General features: G+C 44.2%; 1 protein-coding gene across 3 annotated transcripts; it reads left to right on the plus strand.

Annotated features, from left to right (window-relative positions):
• The first annotated feature begins 12236 nt into the window (after window positions 1-12236).
• FAM84B (family with sequence similarity 84 member B) lies at window positions 12237-19268 on the plus strand. 3 transcript variants are annotated; one of them, XM_027900080.1, is made up of 2 exons: window positions 12237-12333; window positions 13129-19268. In XM_027900080.1, exon 2 carries the CDS (start codon window positions 13134-13136, stop codon window positions 14031-14033), a length of 900 nt encoding a protein of 299 aa, XP_027755881.1. In that variant the 5' UTR covers window positions 12237-12333; window positions 13129-13133; the 3' UTR covers window positions 14034-19268. The 3 variants fall into 3 exon arrangements, with proteins under 3 accessions (XP_027755881.1, XP_027755882.1, XP_027755880.1); XM_027900081.1 differs by lacking the exon at window positions 12237-12333 and adding an exon at window positions 12639-12675; XM_027900079.1 differs by lacking the exon at window positions 12237-12333 and adding an exon at window positions 12768-12923.
• Window positions 19269-20813: the final 1545 nt, after the last annotated feature.

Here is a 20813-nt window from a genome sequence, read left to right on the forward strand (position 1 = left end):
GCTGCACCTGTATAAGTATAAAGTTGAGAAGCTGGTCATTGTTTACACTCTGAAGATAATATTAGAATAAGGCTATCAATAATGGACCGCTGCTGGGAGGCAAAACCTACCGTGGCTGGCATTTTCCAAAGAATTATGGCACCTTGGAGTCCAATTTCCACAGGACTCCAGCCTGTAATCTTGTTGATAAATCACTTCCATATGTAAGACTTGATGGTAAACATTGAGAACAATCCACATTTTACTGCCAGTACCAAGTGCATAAGAGAGAAACAAAGCACGCTGCAAAAAGTGTTATGAAACCGGAAAGTGGGAGCAGTACAAGGCTGCATGAAAGCAAAATACAGCAAGGAGATCAGCATTTTAGTTCTTTTTCTGGCAGCTGACACCATATATGACAAAGACTGAAGGTGTCTGTACACAGCAGTGACTGTCTGAAAAACAGATATGGGACAGAGAGCCACACAATTTATCTCAGCAGTATCTTATCCCAGTGTCACTGGTGGAAAGAGCTTAGAAAAATGTTGCTTTTTGTCAGCATCATGAGTGACCTGATAAAGCTGAAGGGGAGAGGGAAAGAGGACATTAAATAGGCTCCCACCAGGCGCAGGCACCATGAGGGCCCTTTTGCCATACAGAAGCAGACTGTGGTGTCTGGAATCTGTTAGGCACAGGGAGGACTGGCCAGGATGAGTCAGGATGGTATGCTAATGGTGATGCTGACTGAACACTGCACCCTCGAACTTTAGGAACATGAATATCTGGTTTTTTATTGTACATTTTGTTTGTGAGCACACCTGAAGCTCAAGCCAGGAATGCGCATTTAAGGCTGGGGGAAGTGAGGAGGTGTTTGTTCTCCACCACACAGTTCTACCTCCTTCCAGGCTTCCAAAGGGATGAAGCAATCCTGCAATCTCTGTGAACATCAGCAGACTTCTCTCTTCATTTAAGCAAAGGGATGGATACACCATCCTGAAGGAATTCCACCAATCTCCTTCTGCTGAAAACTAGCAGAAGTCAGCGCAGTGACAGCGGTAAAAGCTGGGGCCATGCTTCCCAGAATGAGGCATAATGCACCATTAATTATCCTGGTTTTTAAAGGGAAGAGCTAACAACTTTGGTCAGGAATTTACAAAAATTGAACTTAAGCCACTGACCCAAGACACGGCAATTTGGAAGCTGTAAGAGAGATAAACAGAACCTATTACATGGCAGCAGCATTTAACTACAGCAAGAATGCTGATATCTGACATCTGAGTCTTGGCTCAGTAACTACAGATACCATAAAATCACCATGTGCAATTAGACACAATCTGTGATGTGCATTTCATAATAAGGTCAGAAGCACCACAGCACAGTTACTGACTTCATTCACAAACTACAAGCACAGTCTTTCCAGGTCACAGTTACGGTCATTTTTAGCAACAGCAAAAAATCTTCTGTTTCCTGACAGGTATTTGCAACTTTCCCGAGGCTAAGTTAATTAGTCAGATTTTATTTTGCTCATGACATTAGCCTTGGGGGGGAAAAACAACGGAGAAATAAAGTGGGGAAAAAAAATCCTGCTCCAGAAAAGCAAAACCCATAAATGTGATTATGTTGCATTTTTTCATTAATATGCAAAAATAAAACACATCCTAAATTTTACTGACACACAATAGCTGGTTTTGCTATTTGCATTTAAAGCAGTCTAAATGCCCAGTATGTTAGTGGCAAGTACTGCTTTACTTTTCTTTTTTTTTCTCCCATATGAGTTACAAATATAAAGAATTAGATCTGACCCTTCCTTCCCAAGGCCATTACCAAAATCACATGCAAAACTGATCCTCCTGGAAGCACAATTTACTTGAAGCACCTTCGCTCCACTTGGCTAAAGAAGGAGAAATAATCCATGTGCTGGTCTCTGCTTATAAGCCATTTCTAAGAAACAAATACCTTAATCTTAGCAACAACAGGGTTTGATATTTCCAACCAGAAGCTCTTAACAGAGAAACCTTTTTGGAAAAGTTAAAACCTAAGCAATCAACTTTTCAAAACCTCTCTTGTGGAATGAATAAGGCTAGCTCCAAGCTAGAGGAGCCCAGATATGCACAGCTCTCAGTGACTTCATTCCAGCACACAAGAAGCCACCCAGCTGTCCTTCATCCCAAGCACTGAATACAGCAGTACCAAAGAGTCCATAATCTTTGAGAGCCAAGCTCTCACGGCCTTGCTTGCACGGGTAGCACCTTCTCACAAGCCTGTTTAGACTGATAAAAAATGGCAGCAACTCCCTGCCTTAAGGTAGGAATTTATTTGGGATTTGTAGTGCCAGTCTTCCACAAGACCTGACACTACAGTCATTTTAGTACTGTGTTGAGCTTGGATTTTGGACTTAAGCCCATCAGTACTAATATGCCAGAATTTCTAATGTGGAAGGGAATTCGTGAAACCCTTGACCAGAAGAGCATCACTGCTCAAGCCCTTCAGCCCCATTATGGGGCAGTGACAAGGTCCACCAGGTACAACCACAAGGTAACTAAGAGAGTGCTGCTCACCATGGGTGGAGTGCACACACAGCCCTACAAAGTACAAACAGCTGGGGGAGACTCAGGGAAGCAGTTTGGGGATTTTTCATCTGTTCCGATGACCCAGTATATTTGGAAGGATGAGGAAAGTTATATTCTCAGGCATCCATGGACGGAGACATTTCCAGGCAGAAAAGTGTTTCTGCCTTTGAAGTCCAGGCAAATCAGAATTTAAGTATTTAGAGAAGGAAAGCCTTGAGGGTTTTTTTCTCTTCACAGAGTTTTAGATCGAGCAGAAGATTTTATCTAGTTCTTACTGAATCAGATTCCAATATGGAATTGAAAGAAGCTGTAAATGATATCCACTGCATCAGTAGGCATTATTAATAAGCAGATCTATTGTGTCCTGTGGGAACCATAGAACCATAATTTGGGTTGAGAGAGACCTGTGGAGGTCATCTTAATCAACCCTGGGCAAAGAAGGTCTACTTAAATCAGGTTTTTCTGGAATAGATCTAGACCAGTCTTTAATGCTTCCAAAAGTGGAGATTACACAGCACCTCTAGGCAACTTGTTTCAATATTAGACCACCCTCTTGGTAAAACAAACAAACAAATAAACCATTTCAAATTTAAAGTGGAATTTTCCATATTTCCACTTGTGTGTCTGTTGGCTCTGTCACTGTCCTTCTCACGCTGGGGAGGCCAAAGCTGAAGCAGCACTCCAGATGGAATCTCATAAGTGTTGAACAAAGGGGAAAGGTCAGTTCACTGGGTCTGCTGGCTACACTCTTACAAATACAGCCCAGGACAGAGTTTGCTTCAGAAGGACATGCTTGAAATCTGGCTATTATATGGCTTTAATTAGTCTGTTCTGGAAACCTAGAAGTGGCAATGTTTCCCTTCTGCACTTATAAAAGAAGGTGCAGCAGAGATTCTAAAAGGCCAAGAATTGTTCGGAGTTCCTTATAGGTGAAGAGTGAAATAAACAAACAAAAAAACAGAGACATAAAAGGCAAGACATTTCACAAGACTTGGTAAATCTTGTTGAATTTCATCAATACACAAAATTGTTCTGTGTTGCAGAGTCATCTTTAGAGGATGTAAAATCAGACTAATTTATCATTTTTCCTGTTGTAACAGAAGTACAGTTCATTAATCTATCCCGAAGACATCACCTTCACATGGATTTTATTATTAGATCTTTGAACAAAGAAGAGTCATAGTCTGTAGGAATTGTTTTGCCTGTTTTATTCCATAGAAGGAAAATAACACTGTCCTGTTTCTGGTTATTCTTAGGATCAGTAGTCTGTAGATGTTAAAAGAGGACACCCAGTAGAATTCAAAAGACCATTGAATCAGTGCATCCTTGGAAGAACATAATGCACACAACTCATTCTTCTCCCCTTAGAGTCATTTGGGGTCTTTCCTTCAAGTTAGCTATGAACTGGATTTAGTTTATAGTAACAAATGAAGGACAGGTCAGGTGAAAAATGGGAATCTGAATCTTTCAGAGGAGTGTTTTTATACTGCTCATTCTAATAAAAAAGTGCACTGCAAAATGGCTTTGCATAGAAATAACTTTGAATTTAAGGCAGTATAGATCTAAGCTGATTGTTGCAGACAGTTGCTACAGTAAGTGTTTTGGTCCTTTGGCATGGTGGCCTTGCTGCCTTCCAGAAAATAGTGTTCCTATTTTCCCTTACAGATGATTTGTCTTTACCCTCAGCTTTGCTCATGCTGTTATCTCCTTCATGTGAAACCATAAAACACTTGAATCAGAGCAAGAGAACACCATGTCACACAGAAAGAGCCAAGAAAAGGGATTTAGTGTGGAGCCAACAACTTTAACATGTACAGCGGCTGTCTGAAATGAAGCACTGCCTGTAAGCATGAGCATCAAGCCCAGCCTGCAGCTGGTATCACATGTGAGGATGGAAGGCATTATCAGACTGCTTTGAGTGATGCTGAGCTGAGAGGACTTCAGAGCCCTGCCCTGAGCCTCCTCCTATGCTCTGACAGACGGCAGAGGAGGATGAACTGGGATGGCCACGGGGCTTCCCTGCAGCAGCTGATGTGATCGGTCAGGTTCCTGCCTAAAAGACAGCCCAGGGAAGGAAAGAGAGGAGGGAGGGAGGGAAAGGAATAAAAAAAAGGAATGAAACAGCAATGAAGAGCACATTGCTCATGCTGTACTCTCTCCCCGGTTGGAATCAACCCACATAACCAGGAGGGAGAACATCTGTCTCCAGAAAGGCAAATGCATACGGTTGTCAGTTCTAGCAGGTATAAAAGTCATTATTACGAGCACACACATCATTATCCAGAGACCACTTTATAAATCCAACCCAGCACTGCCATCCAGCAGGCCAGAAGCTTCCTTGACAGTAGATTCTACTAGGAATATGGTTTTCATCTAACTAGTTCACAAGATTGAAGGAATAACCATCTGCTCCTTGCTCTCCTCCCACAGGCACTATCAGAAAGGGTTTTGTGGAAGGCAAGAATGCTATTGATGCTTTCTTAAACAAGAAGTACATTGGCATTTCCTCATGCTTACGTACCTTCCACAAAGGGGCAGCAATTGTTTAACACAGCAGCCACCGTACCTGTTATTTGTCTACAAGCTGAGGAGGTTGTCTCAAGGTGTGCATTTAAGGTAGAAAATTGCTCTTGGTAGCAGGTAGTAATGAATGAATCCATAGGAGTGACTTCAGCCTGCCTAGGCTTGGCTGGTCCCCTGCAGCCACAAGAACTCAGCAGCATTGTTAGTGAGCTATGAGAGAGGGCTGCTTGCAGCTGAGTGAGAACCACCTCCCTGGAACGCATTTGATGTGCATGATGCAGGTAGTTTGCTGCATGTCGTTTCCACAGGCAGGCCTGGGTAAGGAGTCAGGGACCTCCCTGAGCATGGTGGATATCAGCAGGCTGATTTGAATTTGCACACTCGTACTCCCTGGAAAAACACATCACTTACGTTGTAATTTTCCTCTCTGTCTCCATGGGTAGCGTTAGCAGGTACTCTGAGCACCTCAGGACCTTAATGGTTTTACTTTACATTGCAGCACTTCAGTACCACAGGTAGGAGTAGCTCCTATTCAAAAATGGAGACCAGAAGCCTGAAAGCATTGATCCTACCATTTAATTTCATTAGATGTCCAAATTCTTTGCTAAAGTACACTTGGTGTTCTGAAGAGTGTCTTACTGCTCACACCCAAATTCACTGGTGACTCAGTCTGCTGGGGGTGTGCAAAGCTGCCTCAGACTGATCTAAACTGCAGCCCACGAGCTTCCCCCAGCCCTGCCTCAACACTAATGTCCCAGGGCAGATCCTTCAGCTGCTTATTCCCTCCTTGTCTTGATCAGCAAATCCCCCTCACACAGGAATACTCGTAATACACCTGAGGTAGATGCAGGTTCACTCTGTGCATCCATCTGCGGTGAGGGCTGTGGGAGATCAGCAATGTGACACAAAGCTTGGAAGAACCTTTCCACTCTCCAACCACACACTGTGAGCCAGGTTAGCCCAAGGCCTTCCCCAGTGGAGGTGGCTGTGTACAAACCACACAGATGCTCCGCCTGCAGCACTGCAGCCTCAGCAACTGAGACCAGCATCGGGCTGAGTTCCGCTCTACTGGATTTGGAACAGGTCCAGCAGAAAGCCCTAAACATCACCTTCACAGATGGTTTGAGGCTTTGTATCTCTGTTGCATTGGCTGGGGAAGAAAAATATTAACCTGTTTCCCAGTCTAATGAGTGAATGACAAGGTAGATTATCAATCTGACTACTGCTCCTCTGCTTTGCCACTGATCTGCAGAGATGGTTGTAGGGAGCAGCCACAGCCAGCTCTTCTAGTCAAATTAGCGAGTAACAAAAAACATAGTGAAGACAGAAGACCCCACACATTCCCAACTGTGTTACCACTTTGTGTATGGCCATGTGGTCTGATCTTATCAGCCTGATCGTACCAGACCACAGCAAGACACTTTTCTTAGTAGTTCCTCTCTTCCTCCCTATATAAACAGGAAGCATTAGCACATAGTCACAAAATCACATAGTGGTCTGTGTTGGAAGGGACCTTAAAGATCTTCTAGTTCCAACCCTGCTGCTATGGGCAGGAACACCTTCCAATAGATCAGGCTGCTCAAAGACTAGCCCGGCCTTGAACACTTCCAGGAATGGGGCAACCCCAGCTTCTCTGAGTAATCTGCAGTCACAACACAGATTTGCTGGAAAGAGTGATGCATTTACCTCACATTAATATTTTAATGTTTTATTAGCAGGATAGCAACCACCAAAGAAAAGAGTCCTTCCCTTTAATAATGGCTTCTGCTTCGGTACTGCACTCCAGGAGCAATCATCAGAGGTTTCTCCACTGAACGCAGCAGTTTCACCCTTTCCTGGCTGCATAAGAAAAGACATGCTGTGCTACCAAGGCAGCCAGCAGTCCAGTGACGTGCTAAAAGACACATCACAGAAGGAGCTTCTAGGGAAAAAGCTCAGCATGAGAGAGATGAGAGATGCAAGGGACTAGTAGTCCTCATGCTGGAAAGATGCATGTGCTATCTCCTTCCTTGTTAAGTTACATTTGAAATACAGTTGCTATTTTCTGGTTAAAAAAAAAGAACTGCATTTTAATTAGCTTATCCTGCTGCTCAAGTCATTTTGATAGTCATTCCTAAGAATCCAGGCCCCTACTGACATGTGAATTACTTCGTTTTCATTTGCCGAAATGTACAAATTAAAAACTCACAGTGGAAGAGCTTCCGAGATACAGCTTGGATGTCTCAGTCAAAAACTCTGTGGCTTTGGAAATCTCAGCAATTTATTTTGCCACAGCTCACATTTAGTCACAAATTACAGTGTTGAAAGTAGATAACAGAGCCATAAGCTTTCAGTAAGAGTTATAGAAAAAACAGAATTTGCTTTCTGCTGTAGGTTTCTCTCTGACCTGCAGTTTGTCTCAGTTTCACTTCTCGAATATATGGTGAGCCATGCCACACTATATGGAATACCAAAGATCATATGTTTAGAAGCACACAGATGTCAATCTCTTGATGATATCATCAAAGATTTATAGGTTAAATGCAGATAAAACCTTCCTGACAACAGAGGCTCATTCTACCGCTTATATTTCATCAAATATGAATCTCAGGTTTCAGAAATACCAACATTCTCATGATATTTGTCAACATTTTGAGTTGCATCAGTTTTCTGGTTCTCGAATTCCTGATATTCCTCCTGGACACACAGTGCCAGATTATTTCCCACATAAGCCCAAACAGGTCACAAACTTGTGCTTCTGCTTTCAGAAGGTGTGGTCCAACAGAGGTATCAGCATGGCAAGACTCAAACACAACAGAAACCAAGAGGAGCTGATACCTAATGGCATCTGGGTTATACCAGTCACGCAGGATATGTGAGACCCAGAGGTCCAGTCGTTTCCTGGGCAGACATAAAAAAACCTGTCATGAGCACGTCTTGAAAGCAAAAATTTCAGATTGTACTGGTGAGTCTGTCTGAGTGACTCGTGATGAAGATACTGCATGACCATGAGACATCTGAATATTCATTAGAGAGGTCCTCAGAGCACCCTCATCCCTTTCCTGCATCTGAATCTAAGAGCCATTGTCATTCTTTTCTTTTTTTCCAGACTGATTGAATGGGTATGTAATGAGCCTCTACAAAGCTGAACAGCTTCAGTGGGACAGAGAGCAGAGTCTTGCTGAAAAAGAGCCTACAGTCTGGTGGCTTTCAGTACTCTCCTGGGAGATATCGGTTCAAGTTCCTTTGGTGAGATGAGAGACTTCAACCTTGGTCTTTCATACCTAAAGGAAGCAATCTGAAATATTAATGCTTTTTATCAAGTGACATGGCACCATTTCCTCTTGTGTGAGAAAACCCAACCTCATTAAAGCACTTAACCTTGGGAAAGTATTAGGCTGTGTAATGTGACTGAAAGGAAGAACCGTATTCCAACAGCTGTCAAGACTCTCTATGCTACTCCCCATCAACTATCTCAAGCACACCAGCTTTGATGAATCTCATTTTAGGTGGCATCCCTGGTTTTATGAGAATTTGGTGCCCAACTGTGGAATGCAGCTTCCACTGGAGAACAAAGAGGCAACAGAAGAAATGTTACAATTCTGAATCAAAATATCCTTGGTGGACTTCGTTTGGCTGTCATGGAAGGACAACACCCATCAAGGGAATCTCAGGTCACACACCTCCCCCAGCTAAGAGTATGATAGATTTCTAAAGAACTTCATGGAAGAACTTCCATGGACTTCACTAGGAAGTGGTCTATTTCTTCAGTGTCCCTAATTCCACCATGATGTTTAAGCACTCTTGTTCACTAGCTCTACAATGTGGAATGCTTACATGCCAAATGGAGCGTAGTTTATCTCAGTTCTCATAAAACTCTGCTGAAAAAAAGAAATTGAAGCTATTAAATAATTCAAGGGTGTCATAGCCATCAGCTGGCTGAGCACCTGTGAAACACAATGTGCTTACAGAACATGACACTAAATCCTGTCTTACTCAGAAGTGTTGCTAGGAAAAAATATAGACATACAACAGGAAGACTTTTTTCTTCTCATATTGGACGTCTTTTATTAACAATAACAATGGGAACACAGTATTTCACACCCAAGTAAGGATGAATTGTGGTTTCAAATCAACATCATCTTTTTAATTTCTGGATGTAAGATACGTGTAAGGTTAAAGATGAGATACGATTGGAGCAACAAGGTGATATAGCACTGGGGCAACAAAATAACTGTAACATCTAATTCTCAAAATTAGAGACCTTTAAGTTTAAAGCAACCATAGCTAGCACTACAAAGGTTCCTGGATCATATCAGCTACATAAACTAACAAAAGTCACTTGCTGCATAGATGTTCCGCAATTTCTAAGCCAAGAGGTGAAGTCCCCTCTGTATACATCAATGGACTATATAGCCAAGCAGGTTTGGGTTCCCAGAGAGCCCTGCAGGACGGTGGATTCTTTCCTTAAAAGGGGCTATCAAAGTTTCAGGCATATCAAATATCATATGAGCCACAACTAGGATGGTATTTTATGTTGTGAACCTGTAGATATGTGTTGCTACACTCAACACTAGACTTGAGAGTACGTGCATGTGAAACTCACCTTTGGAAGCATTGGAAAGCTGTGTGGAGCTGAGAGAGACAGTTCTCGTGTAGATTCAGCCCTGCTTCTTGCAGTCTTTGTGGGACTCAGATGGGGAAGTTGCCTGAAGTGAATGTGCCCCACAACGAGAACTGTATTTTTTCTGGGGTGTTTTTCTCTCCAAAAGAGAATTTACAAAGAACAAATACTTGGGCAATCTGGATGAGGAAGTGACTGGAACCTAGAATTGACCATAGGGAGGTATCGTATTTAAAAGTTGAGCATCCCTACTGACTTTAGTAAAGTGCTCAAGCACAGCTGTAAGTGTGGTATCTACGGTGTTGCCTCTGTGATATGTACACAAAGGTAAATGTAATAAAATTGGGCAACAAATGGCAGCAGCTGAGCAAGGAGTCACCTAACCCAGAAGTCTCTTTGCAAGGTCAGAGGTGTGCCTTCAACTCTGCCATGCTGCAGTTTGGGCTCCCAGCTCAGGAACTGTTACTGCCCCCACTCCATATCCAAACGCTGCCTTATCTGTAGCAGATAAGCACCACGTCTTTCTTTTTTTTTCTCCCCTAAAAGCTATACAAGAGGTCAATGCCCTCTCTAAAAGCACAGTCACTGAGACAGCATGCCACTGTCACAGCCCCCACCTGCAGAATTTAGCTGCTTTGATACTTAGAGGCTAAGCATGCAGAAGTTTCAAGCACCATAATTTTAGGCACTAATCCAGGTGATATATAGGCACTGTAAATTCTTCATGGATTTTCTACCCTGCAGGTGCAGTAAGCCATTATGGATGTGGTTTATGACATAAAAATACTCGCCAATGGTTTCTGGTCCTAGAAAGCAGAGATTGAACAGAGAATGTGGATTCCAAGGAGTAGTCATGGAAAGGAAACTCAAGGAGATCAAAGAGATTAAAGCAGCTGACAAGGTGCAGAAAATTAAGCACTGGGGTGAGTTAAAGCAGAGAAAGAAAAAAAAAAAAACAAACACAATAGCTGCAAATCTGTGTGGTTGTGTATGCACAGGAGTGACTGCCTGGGCCATCCTGAGTTTCTACTCACGCAGAGACACAACTTTCCATACATTGCAGAAGATTTAAAAGGAAAGTTGGCCTTGAACATAGGGTTGCCAAACCATTTTAGTCAAGAAATGTAACTACTCCAAAGACAGTAAGGTGTGGTGCTGAAACCAAATTCCAGTACAAACGTGAGAACATAAAAAATACACTTCTATATTCAGTCCTTTTAGGATATCCTCACCTTCACACATGCACATCCTTAACTACTGAGGCAGTTTCACAATGCTCTGACTATGAAGCAGGGCCCTCTTTTGTCCAACAGCAGTTCTAGAAGAGAAGAACTGAAGGGTGAAACAGGTAGTGCCTAAAAATCACATCTACATTCAACACATTTTGGACATTTGCTTAGCTAGCCTCGGTCCAGCCTTGCAGCTGGAGCGCATCTGGTTTGGGTGGATGCAAGAGAAACACGTGTGTGCTGTTTGAAGCCCCACCAGGATGCAAAACGAAGTGCATGTGTATTGGGCGTGGGTGTTTGGGAGATTCATTTCAAAAATGCTGCCATGGACATAGTCACCAGGAGAATCCAAAACAAAAGTCTTGATCTGGCTGTCTTCTCTGCTGCAATGGCTTGCAATGCCCCACCATCCCAAGCAGAACACACAGCTCATCTCCTCAGCCCCAGAGGCAGCAATTCTCCCCACCCCAAAGGGCAGGTGTATATTTGAAATGGCAGAGATGTAGAATCTGATGAAAATGGAATTCTTTGAGTCTTTGGAATTCTAGGGCAGTGCCCAGGGCCGCAGGTACACTACAGTTGTTCCTTCATTCACCACTGTTTAGTGGATGCTCAAAACAGCAGCGTTGCAGTTTAATTTATAAATTATGAGATAACAGACGAAGTGTATACATGAGACAAAATTTAAGACCTTACTCCTATCTCCCATAAATTATCTCTGTAGCATTATCTCTGTAGCATTGTAACCGCAAGAATTTAAGTGTATGTTGAAAATAGTAGGAAAAACAAACCCACTTCGTAAACTAACTAGGCATTAATGAAAAAGCAGAATATTGGTTTGTGTTCTCCAAATCATAAAGAAAGAAAAATATTCCCACCAGTCCTGATAATGCCTTTCCAGGGGAGAAGAAATCATATTCTTCTATATTGAAAAAGAGAGCGATCTCTCTGAGTCGGAAAGGAAATAAATTAATAAAACTAATTACGCCCTCCGCGCGCGGAGGAATCGAAGGCGCTAAGTCAGCCCAGGAGAGCCGGGCGCTTTGATTCTGTTCGCTTCACAACTTCTCTGTCGCTGTGCGCGGCCCCAGGGAGGCACCTCCCGGCGCTCCCGCGGGGGCTCCGGGAAGCGGGAGCTGGGCGGGCGCTTCCCCCGCAGGGCAGCGCGGTGGTTCCCACCGAGGCTCCGCATCGCCTCCCGGTGCCGTCCCGGGCAAACTCCGGCTCCCGGTGACTCCCCACCGAACACACTGGCGGGCTGGGCTGCTCATGGCACCGGTCCCTTAAAGGGGCCGCGCGTGTGCGAGTTTGGTGTGAGCGCCTTGCACACCCCCTGCCGCTGCCCGGAGCCCCGCGCCCGCCACCCGCACGCCAGCAGCCTCGGCGAGGAGCAAGGCGCTTGGCATGTAGGAGCGAAGAGAGAGAAAAGGTGCGGGGCGGAGGGAATAGAGGGAGGAGAAGGAGGGGGGAGGGAAAAAAAAAAACACACAGGAGGGAAAAAAAAAAAAAAAAAAAGAGCTGCCTCTTTAAATGCTGGGGGCTGAGCGCTTGCCGGGGCGTCCGCAGCGGATCTAGCCTCTCTCCCTCCCCTCGCCCGTGCCTCTCCGGAGCTCATGCCCAGCCGCGGAGCCGGCGGCGCTCGGGCGCTGCCGCTGCGCGGGGAGCGCGGACCGCGCCGGGCCAGGGCCATGATCGCGATCCCGCCGCGCCGCCGCCCCGCCGCCCGCTCGCCCTAGAGCCGCTCCCGGCGCCGCGCAGCCGGGCCCGCCGGGTAAGTTCGCGGCCGCCCGGAGCCGGGAGAGGGCGGGGGGAGGCGCCCCTGGCCGGCGGCCCGGCCCGGCTCACCTGGGCGGCGGGGCAGGTGCGCACCTCGGAGGACCTCCCGGCCTCCCCGGCGCTCGCAGCCCCCCCTCTAACAGGTGGCTCGGTGCCTGCCCCGCTCCACCGCGGCTCCTGCGCCCCTCTCCTCCTCGCTGCCGCCTAACAGGTGGCGGTGCCGCCGCGCCTTCCTCCTTGCAGGTAGGGAAGTGCCGTGTCCCGTTCCCCCTCCCCCCGGCCCCGAGGGGCTCTCGTAGCCCCGGCGGCGCTGGCAGAGACTGCGTTGAGCGGGGAGAGCCGGAGTGCCTGTGTAGGGGGGAGCCGCGCTTATGCCCCAGCTGCTCCTCTGGGAGCCGCTCAGCCCGCGCTGCCTTCATGGCCCCACCGTGTGTGTCTCTCTTTGCAGCGGGCATGGGGAACCAGGTGGAGAAGCTGACCCATCTCAACTACAAGGAAGTTCCCACGGCCGACCCGACAGGTATGGACAGAGATGAGGGGCCCAGGATCGGGGTCTCCTACATTTTTTCGAACGACGATGATGAGCTGGAGCAGCAGCAGGATTCAGTGCATGACCTGGGGGGTGAGCACCCTGCCCTGCAGCCCTACGATCCCCAGCTGCACGAGGTGGAGTGCTCAGTGTATTACCGGGATGAGTGTATTTACCAGAAGAGCTTTTCAGAGGAGGACGCGCAGCCAGAGGAGGGTGATGAAGGAGGTGGGGGCCATCTGAGCACCTACACCCCGGAGAACCTGCTGAATAGGTGCAAGCCAGGTGACCTGGTGGAGTTTGTGTGCCAAGCCCAGTATCCACACTGGGTGGTCTATGTCGGAGATTTTCAAGTTGTGCACCTACATCGGCTGGAGGTGGTGAACAGCTTCCTCACCGACGCCAGCCAGGGCAGACGGGGCCGCATTGCCAACCAGCTGTACCGCTACAAACCCCTCAGCCCGGCCGTGGTGGTGCGCAATGCCCTGGAGCAGGTGGGTTGCAAGGATCGGGACCTGAGCTGGAGAAACTCTGAGTGTTTTGCTGCCTGGTGCCGGTACGGCAAGCGAGAGTTTAAAATCGGCGGGGAGCTGCGCATAGGCAAGCAGCCCTACCGATTGCAGATCCGGCTGGGTGACAAGCGCAGCCACACGCTGGAATTTCAGAGCCTGGAGGATCTGATTATGGAGAAGAGGAGAAATGACCAAATTGGTAGGGCTGCTGTGATTCAGGAGCTCTCCAGCCACCTGCAGGCTGCAGAGGAGGAGGAAGAGGAGGAGGAAGACCGTCATCATCATCCAGGTGCTCCGACTGCTGTGGAATAGCAGCCTCAGCACCACCATACTGCTTAGCCTGGGTGATGGGGATTAAAACTGAAGGCTTCGAAATTGAGCTGTTATAAGCCCTTTGGGCTGCTTCGGTGCAGCTTCATTCCAATCACATGTGAAAGGAAGGGGGAAAGCTGATTAAGTGTCTGTGCTTTAGTGCTTAACTCCTTCAGTGCTTGATGATAAAACCCCTGACTTATTTGTAGAGGATAAAACTCAGGGCAATTCTACCCCTCTCCTCTCCCATTTCTTTCCCTTCCTCTATTGCTGTGTTCTCACACAGCCTTTTCCTCAACCATCTGCTAGTAGGCTTTACCCTACAAGATGCTAAATGCCTTTGACATCTACTTATCAGCAGAAGTTAATAGTATTTAATACTATTAAGAAGGAGCCAACAACTTTCAGGACATGACCGTGTAGCTCTAAGCATGAGGATATTGTTTTCCCTTCCCTGCTACTGTTTCTTTTCAGCTGTGGCTTCTGTTAGTATTGCAACAAGCTTGCCTGCTTGCCTGGAGCAAGATTTTGCAGATTAGTAGCCAGTCCCCCAAAAGGTGTAAGGCAGAAAGCTCCACTAATTTTAAAGAAGTGGGTTTGATGTGCCTGGTGCCAAGTTATAGGAACTTGCAAGTGGGCAGGTGGACCTTCTCCTTTGCTATCAGCATGTGGCTTTGGGGACAGAAAGTTATATTTACTGCTGATGGATCCCAGGGGCTGAGAAACTTTGCCACCCCAGTTACGGAGTCTGCACAGTAGTGTGTACTGCGACTCCTACAGGCAAATACTGAACTGTGCCAGTGCTCATTACAGGCTGCCTGGCTTCTGCTAGAGCAAATGGCAGAGCTCCTGATTATGCCTGTGGTACGCATAGAGGCAGTAGAATCAGGTTGCTTGTGTCTAAGAGTGTCTTGAGTAAGCTCTCCCTCTTGGTGACCTCTTGGCTGGGTGCTCCTGGCTGTGAGGATGTCGCAGGTTATGCACCACAGTAAACACAGCTGTGATGGAAAGTAATGGGAGGGAGCATATGCTGGAAGATATAACAGGCAGGGGATTTTGGGTGTTCCTTTATTCTTTCCTTACTGAAAAGAAGTTTCCTCTTCATTAAGGATTTCGTTTCCTTTTTTTCCTAATTTTTATGGTATGCAGCTGAGCTATAGCATTAGAGAAAAAGAAAGGACATTCCTCCAAAGTTGTGCAAGTCCCTTGGGAGGGGGAGTGCAGTGCCATTTGCCCTGAATGCTCCCTTAACTTGTTTTCAACTGTTGAACTGCTCTCCCACATTGTCTGTCTGACAAGCAACACTGTCAGATCTTTGTCCTGGGATCTGGATTGTGTGAGCATGCACTGATTTGGAGGTAGTTTCTAAAGCAAAATTCCTTCCCCTTAAAGCACAATATGATGGTGTGAACTTGAAGATAAGCTTGAGTTCATTTAAATAATGGAAGCTATCAGTGTGATGTAAACTTGAAGCATAGTTAATGCGGTCTTCCTCGCAGTTGTTTACAGTTATACCACAAATAGCAAAGTACTCTGTGTCCTTTCCACCCCTGAGACGGGAGCAAAGTTTGTCGTTTAAGAATAGGTAGATACCAACTTTTGATTATTTAAGTCTATACAAAACAACTTTGCCAATGTGAGCCAAATAGACTGTGGTGTCATGTTTTCTGCCTAAAATACACAAACTAGAAAAAAAGCTGTGAAAGACTACTTCATCCTCACTTCAGAGGGAAAATAGTTTTCAGAGTTATGCAAATACATCATATACTGTTTCATTAATGACTTGCATGCTCTCACTTTGGCCTGTGAAACACCCAAATCCAAAGGGTAGTTAAACACCAAGCTTCCTTAAAATGCTATAGCTCAGGTGCCTGCACTGTGTTGGTTTTTTTAACCAATATGCAATTGAGTTATACTCAGGTTACTGTGGTTGTCAAGCAGATGTGCAACCTTGCTTTGATAGCATAATAACTACCCCTATCTAACTGTGATAGGGTTAATATGTGGATATCTGCACACAGGTTTTATACAACTACTAGTAACTACTGAAAGCTGAAATGATCACTGAAATAGGCTGGAAAGAGTGAAGGAGAGTCTCTCTGTTGTACTACTGACTGCTATGAGACAACAGATTATCTAGACCATGAACAAATGTCTGGCTGTGATTTCTTTCGTACTGAAACCTTGTACATAACAAAGTTTATTTCACTGTGTAATATAGCTATGTAAAATAATATTTTCTTACAGATATTTTTGAAAGTTTAAAAAAGCCCTTCATAACCTTGCATTTGAAAGTAAGTTGTTATGCACGTTATTTTCCAGTCCTCTGAATGGGTTTATTTTTCATTCATGATCTAAAATATATTCTAGGTCATAAAGTATAGAAACTGCTATAAATGTCAAATATTATGTATCTACAGGGTACTAAACAGTAAACTAGTTGTGAAAATATTTTTCCCTTGTGTCTGAAACATCAGAACTATGACACTTAGCCATTTCTCTCCTTCTGAGATATCCTGTGTAATCTGGTTATGTTTTCAATTCTTTATTTCCACTTTTTTGTTTAAATAAGAACAGGACCAAATCTGCTTGGGAATGGAGAGCAAAGCTTCTTTGACCAACTGAAATCTTGTCTTGTGCTTCTCTGTACTGGTCATGCCTTTAGGGATAAATTCCCTCACAGGCAGAGGGCCTTAGCAAAGAATTCCAGAGCTTGCACTGCTTTGTTAGGACAGAGAGTGAAGGGAGAGCTTGCCTCACAGCAAAGCAGAGTCTGGCATGAATTCTGCTATGTTATAAATGCCATATGCTCCTCTGACACCTAGGATACAGGTGTTTGATATTTAAAACATAGATGTCTGGAATTTTTAAATTTCTCTGCAAACTATGTTTGGGGACTTACTGTCTCCTGGCATTCCATTATGTGTAAAATTAGAAGAGGGAGGGAAGCTTGGCATTTTTTGAATTTTTGTCTTGAAGAGTGCTACCTCCATATAGGGATTTCTTATTCCAGCAGATAAAGGTGCAGCTGTTGAATCTTTAACAGGCAGTTCCTTTTTCCCTACCTGTTGATTAGGCAGTGTTATTCAATAGGTGCTACTAAACACCACTGCACACATTCCTAAGCAGTCTGGTTTTAAATCCATGGACCTCTAATGAGCTGGATGTGAGCACAGGAACTGTTGTAGTAGCACATCACAACTGCTTGGTTTCTTGTCTTTGCTGTACTTTGCTCAGTTACTGTCTGCAGATTGGGCTGGGATTTCTGGAGCTTTAAAGGAAAAGACATCCCAGGAAAACTGACTCCTTTGTGTATGTGTCCACTTCAGGACTCTTGTATAGATCACAAAAGAGGGGAAAGAATAGATAAAAATACTGTTCACTGCAGCTACTGCTTTAACATAAAGAAGTGCAGGTATGATCCTTCTGCAGAACTTGTGGTTCAGCAAAGGTCCTAAGCCTTTACTGAAGTTTAAAGTTTTGACTAGAGCCTACTTTTGGCCACTTGAGAATCAGTAAGACTATTCACATGCTCTAAGTGTATATTTACATTTCTTTGTGAATGAGGGTCTGGAATTTCAACCTGAGGTCTCTGGTGGGAGTGTGGAGGATCTGAGGTTGCATAATCAACAGGGGAGAACAAGTAGTGCAGTGAAAGCTGTTCCTCAGAGGGCCTCTTGTCCAAACAGAGGTCATGGAATCCAGCCCAAGCTGTGGCCTCAGTTTCCCCTGGAATTCCAGGGGCTGCACTGATTTGGTGAGGCGTGTGTTATACAGCAGTTGTAAGCTAAACTGATGATCTGCTGCAGACTGCTCTCTGGTATCTTTATCTTGTCATGCTTGAACTTTCCCTTGCGTTTTTAACATTTAAAGTTAATATAATTTGTTTTAAGAGCCCTTTGATTGTGCAAACACTTAATCATCTATATGAATTTACTCATTTGGGCATACCTACTGCTGTGAATATCAATATGCACATGTGAAGGCTGGCAAGGCTGAGCCCCAGATGTGTAAATGTAGCTCCGGCTAGGAAATGTAGATGAGCAGTCTTATTTCCCTGGAGTATTGGTGTGTTTGATGCAAATAATGTCTTGGAAAAGCCTTTGTAGTAAAACCTACAATTATCCTTTGATCGAGTAATTTTTAAAACACAATTTAGACATTCACCTTCTGTGGCAGTGAACAAGGACATAAACGGAAGACTATTTTGTTATCCCTGATTCTATGTGAATGCAAAGTATTGATTACAGCAACTCTCTAGATCTCATCTGGCCAGCATAGTAGGCAGTTGTAAGGTAGGCAGGGAAAATTCCCAAAAGCTAATTAAAAAACTGTATTTTCTTACTTGGAAAGATACTTTCTTCAGACTGAAGGACCCTAGACTACGGAAGCAAACTTTAAATTGCTTTGTATAAATGAAACCTTAGGCAAACTCCTTAAGTTTTGTTCATTTGAATTCATTATTCCACTCAGTACTAAAGTAGGTAATATTATGTGATGAATCTGTTTCGGATTTTGAATGTAACGGTGGTTTTCTGTTTCTCTTCTCCTTTGGCTAAGTTTTACCAAAGGTCTGTCCTTGGGTATGTGAAGTGTGTTGTTGAGTGGTTTCCCACCTGTGCTTTTCTGGCAATTAACAAAACCAACCATAAAGCTAACAGCCATGTAGTAACAAATATTTTTAAAGCAAAATTTTAATTTTGTATAACAGATCAGAGACTAGTAACTAAGTAGAGATAGAAAATACATTGTTTCCAACAGCAGTTTCTGTTTCTAAGAAATCTACTGTTAATTGAATATGTGTTGACTACTCTTATAAATCAGTGTGCAGTGATAAGGCCAGGAGAATTTTATCATGGGCTTAGACTTTCAGTTTAGACCTTTTTTAAACTGTGAATGGGAAGAAATCAGGGTGATTTCAAACACCGGTGGTTTAGATGGTTCCTTTGCATTAATATTGAATTAGAAGTTTTCTTTAAATGCACACTTGGAATTCCTGATATTGTAACATTTCATGAAATCATCCACAATAACAAGTGTAATCACAAATATGATTTTTTCCACCATGAGCCTTTTCTGTAAGCTGTCTTCTGTCAGTAAATGTTGAATTGTTAGTGCAAATATCTTCTTTTCCTGAGAAAGAAGTATACATCATTGATTGTACCATTTCCTTCAAAATGAAGGGCATTGCATAGTAACTCAAAAGAAATAAAAGGTTTATAGTATCTTTTACAACCTTTCTTTCTTTCCTTTGTTTTTTTGAATGGCATGTTTTTCTCCAGCTTTTTGGAAAACTCATAATTTCTCATGATGGATACATCAAACACAGAACAATCAATATTTTCACTGCCTTCACTTGTTAGATGAAAATCTAACTCTTTGGTTGTGTTTCTTGCTGCAAAGAGAGAGGAATAATAATCTCTATACAAGGCCAGACCATGAGATGCTTAATAGGGGATGGCTGTATTAAATCCAATGAGGATCTGGCCCATAATTAAATTTTTAAGTGGAAAATGAATTCAGCAGCAGATCCTATAGTATTAGCTGGCACCCAGGCTTGTCTTGTCTGCCAGCAACTGCTAAAGGAACAGATGTAGTGTCTGCTGGAGGGAGAAACAAGAGAACATCAGAACTCATAGGGAGTTTTTGGGAAAATCTGTAAAACTGTTCAGTTTGTGTGATGTTTTGTCTCGTGGCACATTCGTGGATGGTGTGGGATCTGTGTTCTACTCACACCAGATGCAGGGAGGTTTCTTACTCAAGGTGACGAGGGCATATGTTATATCCATAGTGTAACCATTATTAATTCATCAAAGCCTTCCACTGTGTGCATATTCACAATGGCAAAAACACTGACGGAACCAACAAACTGTACTTCTCCCTGAGATCCTGACCAGAAAGGGCTATTTGAATCTCACACAAAAGCACTGAGTCAGCTCAAGTAAGAATTCTTTGACAGAAACCATCCTGAGGAAAGTTGTAACAAGATGAGACTTCTTCTGAAAGTATGGGTGGAGATTTCTGTGTTTTGCAGCTGTCCTTGTCAGCTGTCTCTCAGGTGTGACAATGTGAGACAAATTTTTATACCAGAGACAGCAGCTTTTAAGGCTCAGGGCTGCAGGTGTAACATCAGATTTGTAGCTCTGGCATGGACTTAGGTGACTTTGAAAAAGATGTATGAGGCACCCAGCTGTGCTCAATGTGACTGTGAGAGCACCTGAATTTTTAGGTGTGTGATGTTAGATTTGAAAACAGGAAGAACCAAAAATGTGAGTTGGGTGACTGAATCATAACTTGAAAATCCCTGCTCAGCTGTCACCTGGCACTGGAGGCCACAAAACTGAAGCTTGATCTTGTGTGTGTGTGTTTATTTATTTAGCATAATGTTTTCATAATCTTAAGGTTCTGGGCCTTTTTCTCACTCTGAAGTTTCTCCAAGTACATAAAGTAAAGCAGCCCATGATTTTTTTCACAGCCTGTGCCCATAGGGAGGGAGATCCAGCAAGTAGGATCCTGGCTTACATCTCAGTGGCTGCTTCCAGAATGTATGTGACATTAGATACCAAAGAGGAGCATCCTGAAAAGAACATTTTCACTGCCCTTTTATTTCAGGACACCTGAGCTAGAAATAGGATAGTGTAAAATGCGTGTATAGGGAAGTGGACTGTGATGAGCTCTTTGAAACTCCTGCCTGGCTGCTCTGAGCTACTGGACTTCTGCAGAGAGGTTTTTCTCTTCAGTTTAATGCAGTGCAGATCACTTCCAATACAGCATTCATGA

Source organism: Empidonax traillii, unplaced genomic scaffold (genome assembly GCF_003031625.1).
Source record: "Empidonax traillii isolate 1590-97213 ecotype Southwest subspecies unplaced genomic scaffold, ASM303162v1 scaffold705:size332303, whole genome shotgun sequence".
Taxonomy (NCBI): domain Eukaryota; kingdom Metazoa; phylum Chordata; class Aves; order Passeriformes; family Tyrannidae; genus Empidonax; species Empidonax traillii.